The sequence below is a fragment of the Choristoneura fumiferana genome, chromosome Z, assembly GCF_025370935.1.
Source record: "Choristoneura fumiferana chromosome Z, NRCan_CFum_1, whole genome shotgun sequence".
NCBI classification, from domain to species: domain Eukaryota; kingdom Metazoa; phylum Arthropoda; class Insecta; order Lepidoptera; family Tortricidae; genus Choristoneura; species Choristoneura fumiferana.
Window position 1 is genome coordinate 38,869,951 of NC_133472.1, and position 19,949 is coordinate 38,889,899.

Here is a 19,949-nt window from a genome sequence, read left to right on the forward strand (position 1 = left end):
GCCAGCAGGAGTGATTGAAGGCCAATATATAGTATGTAGATGAGGTTGACGACTATAGTTCCACTCCTGCTGGCTCGTGCTGAGGCACCGACTTCAAACTAGTAGTAAAATATTTTCAAGGTTTTTGAAATCGGTTCCATTTTTAGTAAAAAAAAAATTTTTTTTTGTGAGAAAGTCAATGGTTGCGTTTGCTTGCTGATGCCTTCACGCGGTCTTCAGATAAAGGGTTGTAGGAAATTGACAGACAGAAAGACAACAAAGTGATTCTAAAAGGGTTGTGTTTTTTCTTTTGTGTTACGGAACCCTAAAAACATGGAAATCGTAGACTACAGTAATGTGGATAACTCGAGTGCTGTAGAAGACACAACTGACTTTTTGACTGCATATATGTCGCCTCATACTGATTCTAACTCTAGGTCTCCACTCACTACACCTTATCATACCATGGCCGTAATAGGAATGTATCAGGCACGGAATGTATCGAGACACGGACTACAACATGTCAACGGCGTGTCAACCCATGAAGCGTATCGGCACCGTTTTTGACGCTCCGTGCGTGGCACGCGACGGCGACGGTAATATATTTTTTCTTGACACGTTCCTTATTGCGTTCATATACGGCGTAGTGGGTAGAGACCTTAACTTGGCAAGGAAAACATTTTAATAAGAAAATTGTTGCTCTTTTTACTTAGTCTTATTAATCCAACATCCAAAGTTCGCGAGATTTATAAACAAAACCGGCCAAGAGCGTATCGGACACGCCCGAAATAGGGTTCCGTAGCCATTACAAAAAAAAGTAATATTTTTCAAAGGATTTTGTATTTTGTACGAAATATTCCAAGTTTAGTTATATTTTATATCTTAGGCTGCTATTTACTCTTAAACTACTAATAATTCTCTAGAAAACTTAACCGTTATAGTTTTCCTTGTAAGTTTGATATACTTGCTACCATCCTGAATTTTTCAAATTTTTCCACCCACCGGTTTAGATTTTAGAGGGGGGGGGGGCTCGATTTTAATGAAATTTTGCACTTTAAAGTTGAATATTTTGCAAACAAATCACTGAATCGAAAAATCGTTTTAGCAACCCCCTAATGGTTTTAAACTTAAAAGACCTATCCAAACGATACCCCACACTACAAGATTGGATGAGAAAAAAAAATCATCCCCACTTAACGTCTATGGGAGGTACTCTAAAAAATTTTTTTAATTTTTTTTTTATTATACCATTTTGTCGGCATAGTTTAGATATATATTCGTGCAAAATTACAGCTTTCTAGCATTGATAGTCCCTGAGCAAAGCCGCGGACGGACAGACAGACAGACAGACAGACATGGCGAAACTATAAGTGTTCCCTTTTTGCCATTTTGGCTACGGAACCCTAAAAAGCGTCACAATACGTAGTCACTGATTTCTTGCAGTAAAACGGCGGTCATTGGTCTCTCTCTATCTTGACCAAAGACAAATATACTTTTAGGTACGTATCGGCCACCAAAGGCGGTCATAAACTTTTAATTACGTTAGTATAAGAGCGATAGAATCTAGTTCTTCGACTAACGTATTCATTATATGTGTTTTAGTGTGTCTGGACGAGTGTGGACTTGTGGAGTAATAGAAAGGCAATGAGATATACATATTATGCCATATACGTACATATACATATATGATACTAGCACAGTCGAAAATCGAAATGTCTGGATATGAGAAATTCATCCCAGGAGTCTGTAGATACAGTCGCCCACACCAATATCTGTCACGACAAAGCTTTCATAAATATCTGATATGATATTTCTAGGGTCAGTAGGACGTATCAGATATTTTTGCACGCTGCCCTGTGGCAGATATTAATGCAGACGTGTACGTTGAAATTCTGTTAAGATTCATTCTTTCAACTAATTTATAGTATATCTACCTAAAATGTAAAACAAACTTGCCCGAACTCAGCTCACCAAACCCTATCCGTGCAATCAATAATCGAAGAATATTTACGTCCTTTCAAAATTAAACATAATTGCCTAAATTACAATTAAATGCCAGCAGGCATTACGACTATCGCGACATTGAACAGTCCCATTATTTTATCGTTTGAATTAGACTTTATGGCATTGGCACAAAAGCCTCCTAAGTAGCACAACATGCTATTGTTCAGTGAGTTCTTGGCCTGTTTTTATCGATCTTTCAACATGGAACATGTAATTATACCTACCCCTCTACAGTCCAACAGTGACATCTGTACATAGAACAGTTTGAAAAGTAATTAAGGTTAATAAGGTTATCGCTATCGAAATATGGATACACGTTTGTCGTCAAAACTACTGAACCTGTAAAATGAAAAGGGGGAAAAATAGAAAACAATATGCTAACGACTCCTTGTACAATGGAAGTAATTAAAATAATAGTTCCAACGGCATCACGCGAAGTGTTTTTGTCAGAGAAAAAACCCTGCGACTTCGTGTAGAGTGTGTAATGAGTAGCTCCGGTATCTAGGTAACCGGCGCGCTCGCCACTCCGACGTTACACTGAAATTTATACGCGGCTAAGCCAATATTGTAAGCGGTTTAAGTTGACACTCAATCGTTTTATGTAAAAATAATATGTATGCCTTTCGTGGATGGATATGAATGAGTAGCGAGTCGCCACTGCTGTTTATTATTCATTAGACGACTACATGTCACGCAAGAGCATAAGCACGCACAAGCTCAAAGCTTCTGAAACTTTCCCCACTCGACATTTATTTTTCGCTCGAACAAATTACACGAATGTTGCTTTACCAACGGTTTCTTAAATAAGTATTAGGCGGTAAATTCGGTCCTGAAATAATTATATTTCAATCGGAGAGACGTCAGAAGCATGCGCACTTTGCGAACCGCTGTTAAGCAAAACGGCCGCGTAAACCGTGATCGTTTATTCCTGTTTATTAATATTCAAAACTGGCTTTATGACGTTTGCAATTTGTTCTCAAGCGCTGCGCAACAAGAGACCTCCGCTTGAATTAACGAGACACGCAACAAGCGAATTCTATTTGCATTTGACCTATAGACGATTGTCTTTTGTTCGCTCGAGGGGCACACGCCGTAAGGGCCACAATGGAGTCCCATTCCGCTAGAAAAATGAAGACATTTTGTCATTTTGTAATGCGACGGCATAGGCCGAGGAGCCACTGTACGATCGCTGATTGATTACTTTATTACTTTTCCGAGCTCGGGCCAACAAAAGAATAAGCACGGCTCGCATAGCCTTAGTTTATAAAATATTCCGTTCATTGAATATGCACTATTTTGATCGATGCCAACGCCAACTTGCTACGTTTCTGTATTATCATAATGGCGAATAATAATCACGGGGAATGCATATGTAGTTCCGTTTGTAACGCAAGAAGACGTTTGAGCTATCTATATAGTACCAGGTTATATCTATATTATGCTCAATTCTTGTCAAATCTGCGGTGAATTAAGCTAAAACTACTACCAAGAGCCCTAGTTAAAAATAAACACAGCGCGAAGAGAAAGATAAAAGGTGTCTGTGAAGGAAGGGCAAGCAAACGCGCCTACTCCGGCCCGTTCTCCACAAGTTTTGTTTGTGTTATGATAGCGGGAGTGATAATTGTATGGTATTTCACGCCGTATGCTCCCATTTATATCTGTAATAGCTTCGTGTGGTTGTGCAACAGTTTTAAATTAAATTTTCGTCCATAGGCGTGCATCGCACCGTACTTGAATAGAATGATTGATCGCCATTGTACATTAACGCGAGGGGTCAAGGGAAAGGCGCGCGGCGGGGTGCAGATAGCTACCTAAATAAATTAAGTTACGTTTAGGCCTTTTTACTATTGCCAAATTAATTAAATAGCCGAACGAACACACGGCGCAAAACGATATATGTAAATATAAAAAAATCGCATTCATTTCTTTGAAATTTCCGTCCGCGCGATAAACTGTAAACAAAAGTGTTTTGTGAAGATATATCTTAATCGGTAAATACGACCTTGTGTCTGTAAACGAAAACTTCACTTTAATCTAACTTGAGAACAACAGAAAGCTAACAAAGGGCTGCGCTCTCTTTCGGAGTGGAGTCACACAGCTTTATGTATTTGTGATTTGCACGGACCGAAGCGTCTCAAACCGGCCGTTCAAACTCGAGCCGAGCTCGCCGACGCTCGTTACTTGCATCAACATTCCTATTGGCGACAGTCAGAAGTTATCAAACCGTGGCAACTAATTAAATGACGCGCCACACACAAACACATATCATGTATGAATACGAATAACACGTATGTATGCGTACCTACCGCACGCGAGAACCTTTTCGTAATTGACTAATAAGGCCCCACCGGGAATGCCGTGAGAAATTTGCCTGTCAACTTGTAACTAACATTAATTTGCTCTGCATTTATTACAATAACATCTTGCGCTAATGCGAAAGCTATGCGAATTGCTCTACGCTGGGCTCCATTTACACGTGCGCTTTGGCCCGTCGTTTTAATTGATGTAAACAAAAATGATGAGCTCTGACTTTTTATTGTTAGTTCACGATGTTAAATTTCACTTTATTTTAAAACTAGCTGTTGCTCGCGACTTTGTCTGCGGAGAATTAGTTTAACGCGCGCCCTCGGGAACAACCCGTTTTTTTTCAGGATAAAAAGTATCCTATTATTTATTCTGATGTTCTGATATGATGCGTGTAAAATTTTATGACAATCAGTTCAGTTATTTACGTAGGTAGTATAACGTTTCCTACCTTTATACTTAATACTTGATGAATTAATTAAATTTTATTTGAGACCCCAAACTAAGAAAAGCTATAAAAAAAACTTTACATTAATAAAATGCGTGCAAAATAGAAACGAATTCACATCCTTAGCAAAGCTGCAATGCAAAATATGTATTTTAATTTGCCGTTTTTAACTTAAAAGGCAGATACCTATAAAGCTAAGTGTCGTCCCTATGAGATAGCAGATCTCATTCTCCAGTACAAAGCCGGGCTTTTACTCCCGTTTGTTTTGTTCATACTCAATATCATTTGAAATAAAGACCCGCGATTTTAAAATGAGCTCTATTTAATGACAAGATAAGATCTTGTTTCACTCCGCTTTTAACTAGGAAATCCTTTGCAACAGGAGTCAGTGCGTACAAATAGCTTCAACTTTATCATTCACTAACTATATTCTGACAAAGTAAAAGAAGACAATAAAAAAAACATATCCTTCCCGTGACAGAGCTCCATCTTTGAAAAGTGGTCTTACCTGTAATTTACAACAGCTACACTTGGTCGAACTAAGCGCCGTACTTGTTAAATCTAACAGTTACCACGCCAGCTATGCCATTACTAAATAACGAATATATTACGGTTAGCAGTCGGGCTTGACTAGAATTCCCAGTAGCAACCTTTGTTAATAAATTTATACGCAGCGAGTGCCCGGGTCACTCGTATCTAAAATTAATATTTGAATCCAATGTTCCTACAGTCCAAAGGGTTGCCTAATAAGGGCAAGTATCTAATAAAATTGGACGCCCAGTCCGTTATGTAAATAAGTCGCTTTAAGTGGCTACTCTAAGCATTTCAAGAACGGATTGGAGCGACTTTAGCCGAATTAAAACTTGAGAGAACCTATTATTGTTTTACTGACTTCAGAGTTGACGATTTATGAATATAATATTTTTAAAATGAGCTTTGCGAAATTAACTGCGCTCTGAGGCATTACGAACTATTATTTACAGCTTTATTTATTATTGTAGCACGGAATTATTCATTTTTGTATCATTTATTTGTCAGCGGTACCAGTTATGTTCTATCCAACACCTTCATATCGCGAGAGTAAATATAATCTTTAATTATTACTGTGTAAAGGACATATTTCAATAATAATTATGCAATATAATTGACGCTACAGACGGCAGGGTCTTGCCGTTGCTCACTATCGCTATTTGTTGATAATTTACGACAGTACTTGGTTACAATTATTACCAATTATTCAGTCTTCATTTCACACTGTGTTTTGTACTGAAATGAGACGCTGAGTACGTAATAGCTTTTAGAATATTTTCCAAATCATACGGCTTTTGCAGACATACAGTGATGCACATATAGTGAGATATACAGTGTCCCCTGTGTGACCATGAGATGTCTCCGCCAAAAACTATCCTAACTTTTTGATCCACAAGCTTTTAATAAGATGAAGTTATAAAAAATGTCTTGTACTTACATATACTATACCTTGTAAGTTGTAAGTGTGCACTCATATCAAACCTCACTCGAGTCAGTCGCTCGCACTCGACGGAAATCTGTCGACAGCTCCATGTAGGGTTGTCGACCTTTACATACTGTATGATATAGCCACCATAGATTAAGTATTTAGTAACAGATCGGCAATGAAAAAGAAGGAGCTATATAATGCGCTAATGTTGGGGCGAGATAGAATAGGAAAGCCAATTTTTCTTACACTGTATGAGCCTGTAAAGGACACAGTTACCCACGAAAATTAAAGCATTAAAGCTTATTTTTGCTAAACACAAGCTGACAGTTGTATTGTTTAATCTAACGCCATTTTCGGTTTCTACTATCGTGTGTGTCTAGCCAGTTATCAAATATCAACAGCGATGAACGATTTATATTTATTGTGTGTAGGTACACCTATATACTAATACATACACGCTTTTAGCTGGTATCTGTATCCAAGACATGATCGTGTATATAATTCAGTATTACATTTTGAAATTGTGTTTATTGTAATGCTCATTCACACACACTTGCAAATATCGCTTAAGATGTTTTCATTACTATACATCTCATATATAGAGTGACGTTTACGTTACGTCACATGTCAGCCCTCCCGCGCCGTTCTACTACCTCAGGAATCTACTCAAACAAACTATTTATATTATTCTCTATAGGTAGTAGATGTACGAACAAAGCCAAAAACATTGGCAGTGTTCCATCACTTAGTATTTCCTCACTACTACGAGTATCATTGACACGCAGTTATTATATTCTCTTAGACAAGTTACTCGATAATGTTACTACTAAGACTGCTACTAACGCCGTTGGTGGTGGTGAGCCTGTGGCCGTCTTACCTAACACGTTTACCCTCGTGATCACATTTACCAAAAAACTCCAAAATACCAATCATAATTTGATTGCTTAGTAGCGACATCTCTTGTCTGGGTGAGCGGTTGGTTCCGAAAGAGTGTGACGTCTCTCGATGAGAGCGGAACATAGATGTCGCTAGTGCTGCTGCATAAGTAGGGTAGTAGAAATAAGCAACCTGAGATATGTATGCATAGGAAAAATTCGTGTCTAGATTCCTGTCCAGCGGTGGTGTAGGGGTTATAGCACGCAGCACGGATTGCTGAGGACCTGGGCTCGATTCCCAGCGCTGGTCTCATTTTCTGGTTTTTCTGTGCATCCATGTCTCAGTTTGTATTTTCGACACATTTACCACCTCTTTCTACCCGTATCCTAACATCGTGTGACAGTAAAAGTGGAGAAAATGACTATAATTCCAAGTATGCTAGACAATAAGATCTCGGTTCGTAGGCACAGTGAAGATGTTTGGATGTTTAGATGATTGTAACTCAATCACGTCTAAATCGCTGAACCGATTTGGATAAAATTTTGTATACAGATAGTTTAAGTCCCCGGGAAGGGCATAGGATAGTTTTTTATCCCGGAAAAATGTCTAGTTCCTCCGGGATAGCGATAAACGAATACTACGCGGACGGAGTCGCGGGCAACAGCTAGTATATTATATTATAGCGGCTGTCAGACACTGGTGTTCAATTCGCGTCCAATCTGTTACGCTACACGTGTGAAGTACGTTTTTAACTTACTTTTAACGCTGTACTAATCTTATTAGTATTACATGTGTAAAAAGCTGTGCGTTGATAGAGCAATCAGCCAGGACAAACCATTTTAAAAATAACCTGACCATCTTTTTTTTATTATTAATACAAGCTTTTTTTGCTGACTGTACTTGCAGTGTCACCCATACTACATTTGCATACCAAATTTCAAGTCGATGCTATTAACCGTTGAAGACTTCCGTCCTGCGGAGATGTTCCTGGCTGGACTACCAGGATGTCACTACTAGATTATTGTATTGTCACGCGATTTACATAAGCATTCCAAATTTCAAGTCAATCTGACTACTGGAAGTTGGTCAAATTTAACTTGCAACATTTGATTACAGACAGACGGACAGACAACGGGACAGGTGAAACTAAATAAAAGCTTGTAAAAAATAAAGACGAATGATATAATAAGGCCGTGTTGGAGCAAAAAATAAACCTAGTTTTAAGTTCAGTTTAGCAGCGTCGAAATATGTGGAACTGTCAATCTTAAACCAGATTAGATTTTCGTGCTGCAAGTGGCCTTTAATTGGTAGCCCTGGGTGGATGTGTGCGCCTGTCGCGGAGCACGCCCTAATCATAATTAATAATTAGCGGGTTTATTCGAGAATGCTAAATATGGAGCCGTTTCGTTTCCGCCCGGGAATATTGTGTTTAACTACTACATCTTGCAATGAAATTGTTGTAAAAGCGCTTTGACTACAGCCCCTGGGTTTAAGCGTCGCAGTCAAATTCTTGTGTCAAGTGCTCGTGTTAGTCTTACGGGGGCCCATTGTTTGTTTTGGTCGTTTACTGACCTGATAAATCCTGAGCTTAAGGCAGCGCAAACAGAGAAGTGCGATGAACCGAAGCGATATGCCATACAAAGTTCAATATCTCAAAAACGGCTAAATCGATTTTGATGAATCATGTCTAAGAACTATCTCTAGAAAACCTACTTTCAAATAAAAAAAACGCATTTAAATCGGTCCACCCGCTTAAGAGCTACGGTGCCACATACAGAATCACATAAAAAAGTAAAAAAAATACATCAACCCACTAAATCCGTCCAGCCAGCCTTTTTAGCGTGAAGGAGTAACATACTCATTACTCACACACTTTCGCATTTGTAGTTTTAGGTAAGAAAGATACTAGTTGCCCGCAACTTTGCCTGCGTCCTGCGGGAACTTTGCACGTTCCCGGGACGAATCGTAGACTCTACCTATAAATCAGAAATATTTAGTGTAGCTTCTATCAAAAAAAGTATTGGCATACTCATTTTCCCTAGACAACTTTGGTGTTTTTGCTCAATATTAATACTGAATACGTTCAAAACTATTATCTGAGAATAAAAATTATTCGTAGGCACTTTTGATGTAAGTACCTATATCACCCGATGTTCCTGTGCTCCGACTTCTGGCCGGAGGGTGTGGTGTTCCGTCGTTTTAGGGTAGCGACGAAGACGACTTTCAAAAGTCCATAATAAGTTTTTTTTTGTATGTAATTTTTGTGTTTTTATATGTCTTTTTGTTTTGTATAATTTGAATTTTACAGCGCCTTGTTGTTTTGACTGTAATTTTTTGTTGACAAATAAATAAATAAATATCAGTTCACTGGTTCCAGAGATAAGCTAGGCTCCTACATACAAAAGTAAACTAAAGTTATCAAGTGTAATTCGCAAAAAAAACATGTGGCAATCGTCGACAGAATAAAACCCTTCCTAAAATTTAAGTGTTACAGCACTTTCTACAGAAGTTAAAGGGTTGGCTCACTTTTTAGTACTTTGGAGGTCAATTTCTCCGAATAGGTTGAGTTTGGGCAGCTACAAAAATACGGATCAGCTATTTTAGACTAATATATTAAAATAAAACAAATCGGAGCCGGACAGTTCGGTACTTTTCCTTGTAAGTGATATTAATTAAACTTTTTGTACTTTATATAAAACTGTATAAATCCGAACGCGTCTTGCTTTCGTATTCCCTATGCGAAGGTATAAATTATGAGGTAACACAACGCCTCAGGCCTTGTCTTATTTATTCCAAGCCCATAGATCTTGAAGATGAATATCTTTCTGTTACCCTCTTAACTTTTGCCGTACAAGGATACTTGATTTTAACGACTTCCTTGAAATGGTGTAACATTCGCTTAAAATGCCCTAAAGAATATTATAGAAACTAGATTGTCATAACGGTGTTAACGTGGTTTGTATACATAAAGGTAAAACGTTTTCACCAATTTTGTCTAGAGCGTGAAGTCAGTAGTCCAAACAGACTTAGTCTCTATTGATTTGTGGTTTCAAAAACTTGTGTTTTTTGGTATCTATTTTTCCTTTATAATGGGGTCCCGTATTCGTTGATGTCCGAGGGCTCTGGCATAGCGTAAAATGGCTGTGTGCCCACAGACACTGACATGAATTAAGCTTGTAGGGAGTACGGTTTAGATAACAAAGTTTGCCCGAGCAACATACGTAATACACCTTGCCTCGGGACCAGGGTCGCTCTAGGGTCGAGCTGGAGTTACATTATTGGGTTGCCTATCTTAGGTGTAGCTTAGGCACCGTTAAATATTGAAAGAAATGTAGTCAAGCATTCGAATGAAAGAATAGTCTAAGTACTGGTTAGCCTTTCACGCTCTGAATACGCTAAAAAGGCCGGCTGTCCAGAAACGAAATGGGGGATGGAAGCGTACGGACACAGACCTAATTAAAATTACTACACGCGATAGACGGCCGGAGTTACCCTCCCATCAACAATCTTCCAAAGAGTGAACGAGAAAGCTGACGTGTAAAAGGCAAGCTGGTTTGCGAGTCTGATTTGACAAGATTTCATATTTCTAAGACTATAATTTGATTCGTTCTCTGTATTCTGTTTGGAAAGAGAAAGACGCTGATATTTTAATAATTTCGCTACGATTATTAATTAATTTATTAAAAAAAAAATTAAGATGTGCTTATTCTAAAAGGGCATAACTGCAAAACTACCACACAATAAATCCATTACTTTTGTCTAGTCTCTATTAAAAAAAGGGTCACGTAAATCCAAAGCGTAAATCTGACGTAGACGTTGTCAAAATTATGACAGCTCTTTTTTCTGGTGAAAAGAAGCACAGGAAATATATCCATTCTTTGAAAGTTTTGGCAAATTCAGATATATTATTTCAATTTATTGTATTTTTTTATATATGAAGAATTAAATTATAATAAATATTTTCCCATATTCAGGAGGCAACACTCTTTCGATTCCTGTAGTAATTTACAGGTGTTAAAAAATTAAATCTTGTCAATTTATAAAAGTTGCCACTCATCACGGTCCAACCACGTCTCGTTTCGCAGTGACACAAGCCGTTTTGACGGCCCGACCGATAAACGAACGGAACGGGTGCGAAAGGCAGCTTTTTAAACCATTATTTTTAGTACACTTCCATACGACATTTTTGTTTTTCGATTTTAATAGTGTTTTTAACGTTAATGCTTTGGCGAAGTTAGACGTAAAAATAGGAGTTGTTTCTAGAGTACTGAGCATTTTTGTATTAATTTGTGAAGTTTATTGGTAGCAAATTGCGGTCATTTTATAAATACGACTGGCACGAATAAGAAGTTGGTATATACGTTTCTAATATTGAGTTGATGAGCTCAGAGAAGTTACCTCATTAGTCACTAAGTTATTGAATGATGTACGAGCAAAGTACAGGTTTTGGCCACAATTTTGTCCACATAAATGGAAAATGTATTAGAAATTCTATTTAACTAGGTATAAGCGTGGTATAAGCCCTCGACGAATATTCAAAATGCAAGAAACTCTGTGGTTGTGCCGTCGCGTTGATTCAAAGCATAGCTCCCTTTGACAGTGGCATTGATTGAAGTTCGGTCTAGCTTGCAATATTAACATTGCGGATATTTATGGTATAAAGTTGAATAGTTAAACATATTTTGATCTTCAGCGTTAATTAGAGACGCAAATGTTTTTTTTAAACCATTTTAGTAATTAAATTTCCTTTGCACAGTAATGGGTTTGTAAATAAAATACCGATGTTTTTTTTTCAGTATTTTTGTACTTATAGAAAAGTCAATTATTCTAATAATTGGCTTTTCCAACCAATTTCGACATTTTCTCATACAAACTTATTACTTTTTTATTAATTATGGAATCTATTTTGATTGATGACGACATAGTTGCATAGTTTAATCTCGTCCTGCCGCATTAATGCTTATTTCATATACTTACGCGTATGTTGAGCACGTGCATTACATTTATTTATTTATTCTGTGGTGAAGTGGTAAACTGCCAAGAATGATACATGTCAGTGTCATATGTCAGATTGCGGGTCCACATCGAATTCCATAGTATAATCCATGCGTCTATTATGAAGAATTCAAATTTACGAAGAGTGAAGTACTACTTGGCCGCGTGGGAACTACGGCCCAAGCCCTCTCATTCTGAGAGGATTCCTGTGCCCAGCAGTGGGACATATATAGGCTGGGATGATGATGAAAGTACTACTTGGACCGTCTACGTCATAGTTTTCAAAGTCAAATGAAGGTCTTTGTTTATTTTTATATGTAAACGGAAATGGATCTAAAAAGCATTTATATTTTGTAAAAAAAAATAGACAAGGCAACCCCAATTAAAACTAAAAACGTTACCATGTCAAATCACATTTGCATTCTAAAAATTTAAACGAAGCAATGTCCATCGAACGAACCATTATCAAAAACCTCTCAGAATCCTATATGCGCTTACCTATCCAATCTATGTGCCAGCGGTGTTCTCTATCTCCGTAAATGATTTACGTGCCACCAGGGCCGCCTCTGAAATGCCATCAAAGTTCCCGTGCCCCATGCAAATTGTTTATGGAATATGTGCTTTGGCACAGTTTCACCGCGCTACCTTTGCTCGGTTAATTAGATACCTATAGTTAAGTGGAACGCTGTGCATGCTCCGGACTTAAGATGCTTTTAGTTACCACACAGCGGCTAGCAAACTGCTTGGCTAATCACTCGGAATTGAGTGATAGATGATACACAATATTAGCCGTATTAAATTTTCAAGAGAAAAAAACTGACTTTTCTAGTACTGAAATCCATTTGGCTGTAAGTCTAAATTAAATAAATCTAAACTAAATAATTAAAGATCCTATCATAAGGCGATGCGAGTTGAAGGAAGCAGCCGCGTTGGCATTTACTTATACAATATTGTTGGACAATTTGTTTTCATTGAACATTACTTTTACCGAGCATAGAAGTGGGTAGTGTCCTAGATAAAAATAAAATGATTAAATAGTCCATCAGGTAGATTAGCAAAACTTAACGGCCCATATTTATTCTTATGCCAATTGGCTAAGTCAAGTTTTTTTAGGAATCTGGTCATTATTGATATACCTACTATTGCATCATTAGAATTTCCAAATCGCCTAAAGTATGTCTTTATTCGTTATTACTGTTTATAATGTACAATCTGTAAGGAATTGAAGATTTATTTTCCATTTATGTTTAATCAAGCTAACTTTAGAAGAGTTGCAAATTAAAAACACAGTCAACCGCCGAATTGAAAAGTTTCAAACAACTCTCCTAACGTAACGGAACTTTTTATTTTAGTTTCTAACATTTTTAGAACCGTTGCGTAGAAGTACCTACGTATGTACCAATTTTATGTTCACCGATATGTATTTGTTATTTTGGAGACCCGAGGCTGTATTGTCTGTCTGTCCCCAGAGCTCAGTCTCTTTCTACTCTTATCATACATCGTTTGACATAATAAAGTGTAAATTGTAAAATCGATTATGATTTTGAGGGCTTTAGATAATATGGCCTCTGTTTTTGGAAAGTCAGATTGTTCATGACAAATTATTTTTTAACCGCCACAGTCCGCAACTCCGCAGAGCGTAAAAGAAGGCACGTTATCTGGGAGGATAGCCAATTTATTTACAACCTACAAGAACGCTATAACTACATTGACTAACTTGGGATTTTGAAAACATAAAGTTATTTGTCGCTGTCTTGAACGAACGCGAATAATGTGAATGCTTTTTGTGGCAACTCCGAAATAAACTTCTATTTTTTTTAGTGTTTTGTAAATACCTAAACTGCAGTTTCCTGTTAATTTTAAGTTGATTAGTTGCTCTGATCTGATATACTAATTATTCGAACGTGAACTATAACACCCGTCTAACTTCATGGAAGCAGTATTGGACACTGTAATTAAATTACCCAACACTGAGGATATTCTAAGTAGTTCATTCATAAGTAATTACACGTTGAAACAAAGCACTAGCACAGTCTACTTAGCATCGTTCCAGAAAAAATCCAACGATGCTTTTCACTCCGCCGTAAGGCTTTTAGTAGCAGCTCTCATAAGCCATGCGGCCTAGAGCTAAAATTTTGCAGACAGGTAGCACTCACCCGAAGTGCTTTAAGAAGCTTGACGACGACTGCTCTTCAGGGACTACCCGTTGTACCTCTGAATTTCTTCTAACTCTTAAATCTACTTACGGTACCAAGTTTTCACGCCGTGAATTTAAGCTGATCATTTTCCGTATCCGAACGGCTACAAAATGGATCAACCGAAAAGTGGTTTACCTCGCCGAGTTAATTTATTCCAGGCCCAACGGTGAGTGACGAAGTCTGAGCATTGTCGGGGAACTCCTTGTCTCGGCTGGTGTATTAACAATTTAGCCGGTCGACTCGGAACTCGTCTGGCGAGGGAATTCTAAATTTTGAACAGTAATTTTAGAGCGAAATCGCTCCATGTCAACTAAACGGAGATGTTTTTTGTTTACACTTTAAAGGTTTCTAAAGATTAAATACACTGGTAAACTTTTTTGGTGATTTAAGTTCCTATAGGCTTTGATAGTTTTGCCTCTATGTTATCTCTTAGCTCTCACATTCTAACAGATTTACATAGGTAATAGTCAACATTGTAAGACTGAAAGTTGCTCAAAAGAATATAAGGGCCACTTGAATTTCAACGGTAAAATGAAATAAAAAAATATGTATGCGTTTTCAATTGAATACATTTAATTTAATTTAAAAGTGCTTGTACTGCGTGTTATGTTGTATTTTAAAACCATTTTTAGATAAGGAATGTTATAAAGAATTATATTTATTTTTACCCATAAACTTTACGTGGCTCTTATTTTCTTTTGAGCAGTATAGTAGTAATCGTCGAAGGTTATGATATTACGGTTACGTTATAATATTCCATAGTTTTATACTCGACCTAGCACCCGTTACGTTCTGATAAGAGCCCAAGCCAAATGGTTTCTGCAAGAGATGCCAAGTACATTTACCTCAATACTGGTAGATTATTAAACACCGTATAATAATTTGGCAATGCTTTAGTGAATAAAGTTGCACGTGAATGATGGTATCCTTGTTTGCAGCTCAATGCATCGCGCCACTGGGTATGCAAAGCGGGCTCATCCCTGACAAGGACTTAAGCGCCAGTTCGTCGTTCAACGATGGAAACGTGGGACCACAAAATGGAAGGTAAGCCTCTGCATATACGTGCTAATACTATCCGGAATGTGTCAATATGCTGCCACAGTAGCGTAGCGGAAGTTGCACGTTGGTCAGATGTCATTTAAACTTGGTTTTGAGGTAATTTTGATGGGATCGATTCCTGATATGAGGCTTTACTCGCCGTTTGAATAAATACCAAAAATCGTCTTAAAGTTATTTTAATATCATCAGCACTCAGGTCTATAATTATTTTATGAAGTTCTTATGACTACTTTAGAATAATAAAAAACATTAGTTTTTTTTTTCTTTATTCCTATTAAATCCATTATACAGGCATAAAGTACACCGTATTCGTTCGTGTGTTTCAAATACTGACTAGAAATATTGAAATGTCTTTAAAACACCCTTGCTAGACCTTTTGCGAGGGCCATTAACGGAACAGACGTTTCGGACATCGCCCACATGGGACTTGCATGTAGATGTTGTTTGAGTGGTAGGTTTAGGTATCATGGTCTAGTCTAGTGAACACGGCAACACAGCGCGCCAATACAGCTATGTTGTATTGATTATAGTTTCTTCGGTGACAAATAAGCTAGCTTTCGGTGTTGCTGAACCCAAATATTGTAAAGTATGTTCAGTCATATTAAAACGTCACCATGACTGAAGCGCCAGCCAAACCTGCGCCATGACTGAAGAAATTCAGACATCGGCTATATTTAGATTAATATTTAATGTACAAACTTTTTTAACACCAAATAAATCAATTATATTATGTTCTATTCACCAGCTCCAGCACCAATATATGACACTACAAAGTGTGCATAAATATCTGATAAGATACGACTCTATTCTGGGGCCAGTAGGACGTGTCAGATATTTTAGCATGCGCACCTGTAGCAGATATTAATGCAAGTGACTGTATTACCGTTTTATTTGCGGTCGACAAAAGCGTGTCTATACGAATACGATTTTTTTTTATATCACACCAATTGACCTAGTCCCAAAGCAAGCTTAGCAAAGCTTGTGTTATGGGTACTAAGCGACGGATAAATAAATTTAAATACATAATAATTAAATACATATTAAACACCCAAGACCCGAGGACAAACATTCGTATTTTTCATACAAATATCTGCCCCGACACGGGAATCGAACCCGGGACCTCAAAGCTTCGTAATCAGGTTCTCTAACCACTAGGCCATCTGGTTGTCAAACGTCACGTCAAATTAAATTAGGTACGATAAGTATTGATCGACGTACCGCTCTATTCCAAAATAGAAGTCGTCGTGATTTATCTATTGCTCTTTGGTTTTAGTCAAGTTTTATTTACATTAATAGTTATTTGTGCAACAAGAGAGCAAAGTTGTTTTTTGTTGCGAGTGTTGATTTTGAATCCCGAGTAAGCGAAGGATTCTATAATTGAATCACGAGCGTTAGCGAGTGATTCTAGTTAGAATCCTGAGTCAGCAAGGGATTGAAATACACGAGATGCCAAACCTGGTCTCGTGTGACACAACAAATTCAACAGCGAGAACATAATTTAAATGTACATATTTAAAACCACATAACTTTTTTACAAAACAAATAAATCAATATATTAATTTTATTACCAAATCCATAATTAATTTAAAACATAAAAAGAGTCCAGTAGCTACAATACAAATCGCATATTCTAACATGCAATCTTAACTTATTTTACTATGTCACACTTATTTTTATTAATGCAAAAAGCCTCATTCTCGGGGTAATTGAAAAGGTTGAACAATTAAACCTTTAAATATGATTTTTATTAAGATTTCTATTACATAAACATAAATAGATTTGTTAAAAAATCATTATTTAACAAATAATAATTATACTTAGAGGCAGTATACGGAACTTTATAAAAAAAAAAATTTTTGGTAACGAGGTTGCATACTTTATTAAAAGATCGGGAAAATTTACATTGGAAATATTTCGATATATTTTTAATACCAAAAATTTAATTTAAGTTTGTAATCGACAAATTTGATCCTATCTCTTGATTTTTTCGAGTTGAAGTGAAATGACAGATCAAAGTAAAGTTCAAATATTTGGAATTCAGTGAGTAGACCCAACACTGTACTCAGCATTTAAAAAAAATAATTAAAAAGTTACTTTGTCTCACGGAGTGAGCAAAATGCGATTTTGCTCACTGATATCTCATAGCAAAACCTGCCTGTTTGAGGTGCTGAGGTGAAAATATATTTTTCCTAACCTAACTTTGCTCAGTTTTGGAATGTCGGACTTGGATAATATTAGTTCTAGGTACCTAGTTGATAAGACTTTCTCAACTTTCAATTCATTTCTGTGGAACGTAAAACGGTCGCATGTACAATGCATTCGTTGATAGAGTTCATGCATGGGCATGTTATTGGGGCTTCAGCATGGGAAGCCAATAAAACTCTTCAAATTAAATGCAATTCGATGACCGTTATTGAAGTGTTCCGGAGACAGATATCATCAATATTAATAATATTAGTTGAGATTGGTTTTTTGGAATCTTTTTGTATTTTTTATTTCAATTCCAAATTTTTTGTTACTTTTTGTTGTTTTTTTTTTGTTACCATTAATAACGATATTTCTTGTCCGGGTGAGCGGTTAGTTCCGATGGAGTGCCGAAAAGTTTCTCGATGAGGGCTACGGCATAGATGTCGCTAGTGTCGCTGCTTAAGTGGCTAAATAAGAAACAACACAAGCTGAGATATGAGGTGCATAGGAGAAATTCGTGTCTGTATCGTTGTCCAACGGTGGTGTAGCGGTATAGCACACGGCACGGAATGCCGAGGACCTGGGTTCGATTCCCAGCGCTGGTCTTATTTTTCTGGTTTTTTTGTGCATCTATATTTCAGTTTGTATTTTCAATAATATTAGTTTTTCATCAGCAGTACAAAACTAATATTTTTTTTAAATGGAGGAAGTACGAGTCGTGACTTACGATAGTTGCAAGTCCTAGTACCACGCCACCATCGGCGTACACAAGCGGTCAAAGTGTCGAGTGGGTGCTGCACATTTGGCGCGTACGCCTATATCTCCTAGGTTCGAATCCCTTCCGACGCACGGAAAAGCTTTTCGTTTTTAGACAATCTTTAAACGTAAAAAGAAATGTGCCACTTCGTTGACCTTGTCAACCCTCAACATTAAGCCGTTGGATCTAGCCAGAGGATCTAGCTACAAAGCTGAAATGTTGCGAAATTTCCTCGGGATAGGGAGCTCTGAAAGGAGACGAAGCCGTTGGCGTAACTTAATGTTAAATATATCGATAATCGATTCAACAAACACAGTCTTTGCAGTCAAATGCTTTGAATACTTTGTGAGCCACTCGATACCGTTCAACCGAGCAGGTAGAACAGAATCGAATGTTGTTTTCATTAGTCGACCACAAGCTCTGTCGTATTTGCAGCCTTTCAAGTTCCAATGGACGTTCGAGTCATTTAGGGAGGCAGGCGCGGAATGAATGTGCAAATCGAATGCAAAGTTAAACGGTACCGAGTGATATCGCCTGGCGGGTCCGGGTTCGAATCCCAGGCCTCTGAATCTTAAGTTTCTGACACGCCTTAAATACTGTTAATGCGCTATCGTGGAACTATGTTTTTAACTAGAATTAAATTAAATTTCCTTCGAGTTACTTACGCAAAGGATTCCTAATAGAGAAACAGTCTGTCCGTCGTCTGTCCTGGATGTTTTCTGTGTGATCTTTAGTGGTTTAACCGTTTAACTTCATAAGGCCTTACGTACTAAATTTAGGACACGTCTGAATAAAGGTCATTTTTTTTAGATTGACAGTTGAAGTTGATTAAATTTTAAATGCTGATAATCAAAATTTGACCAGAGTCTTTACCACGTATCCATAACCCGTAAATTCTATAATTTTCATGACGTTACAATTGTAGATGAAATCGATTTCATTATAGCTTTTCCTTTCAAATAGGTGTACCTAGCAGTTTACTATCAAGTCATTAAAGCACAAGCATTTCACACTTTTTCAACTTTCATGATATAAAAAAGTATGTTCAACCCCGTAACAACTGATCATTATAAAACAGATAGGTACTTCGATAAACATATTACGAAGCCTTTAATAAAAATTCAAATGCATACATTTTGGTTTTCCAATACAACAGCCGTCACATATTTTGTGGTTTACTTTTGCTCCGATAGTCGATTGCGCGGTACGTTGCTAGCGCCGCCGTTACCTATAGTTTTATGATGTCGTCAATGCTATCGAAACAGTTAACCTATTTATTACGGAGTCACATCTGATGGCATGCGAACCTTCCATCCGCAAACCGCGATATAAAAATTTGTTAAAGTTTACTCATTTTACTTAGTATATCATCAATTTAAGGCTCGTGTATAAGTAGGATCTTTTGTTGCGAGGCGAATTTTATTTGAAATACATAGAATGCTCGTTGTTGCACGCAACTCCATCTGTGAACAGTGGGAACTTTGTACTTTCCCGGGATAAAATATAGGTTATGTTGCTCTATTATAATGTGGCTTTCTAAAGGGGGAAAGGATTTTTTTTTTAAATCGGTCAGATAGTTCTTGATTTTATCCATTAGAAACTAACAAACACAAAGTCAAATCTTTTTCCATAAAATATTATTTTATAGGTAGAATAAATTTTTCGGTAAGAGCGAAAAAGAAA

The 19,949-nt window shown here is 37.3% G+C and overlaps 1 protein-coding gene across 2 annotated transcripts in view; it reads left to right on the forward strand.

The window, feature by feature from the left end:
* The window catches only part of Ddr (discoidin domain-containing receptor 2), a 67,946-nt gene that overhangs the window by 24,396 nt on the left and 23,601 nt on the right, over positions 1-19,949 (forward strand). For both annotated transcript variants that reach the window (XM_074099679.1, XM_074099684.1), the window contains exon 3: positions 15,202-15,307. In XM_074099679.1, the coding sequence (XP_073955780.1) occupies positions 15,202-15,307 (106 nt within the window). The remainder of the gene's footprint in view (positions 1-15,201; positions 15,308-19,949) is intronic.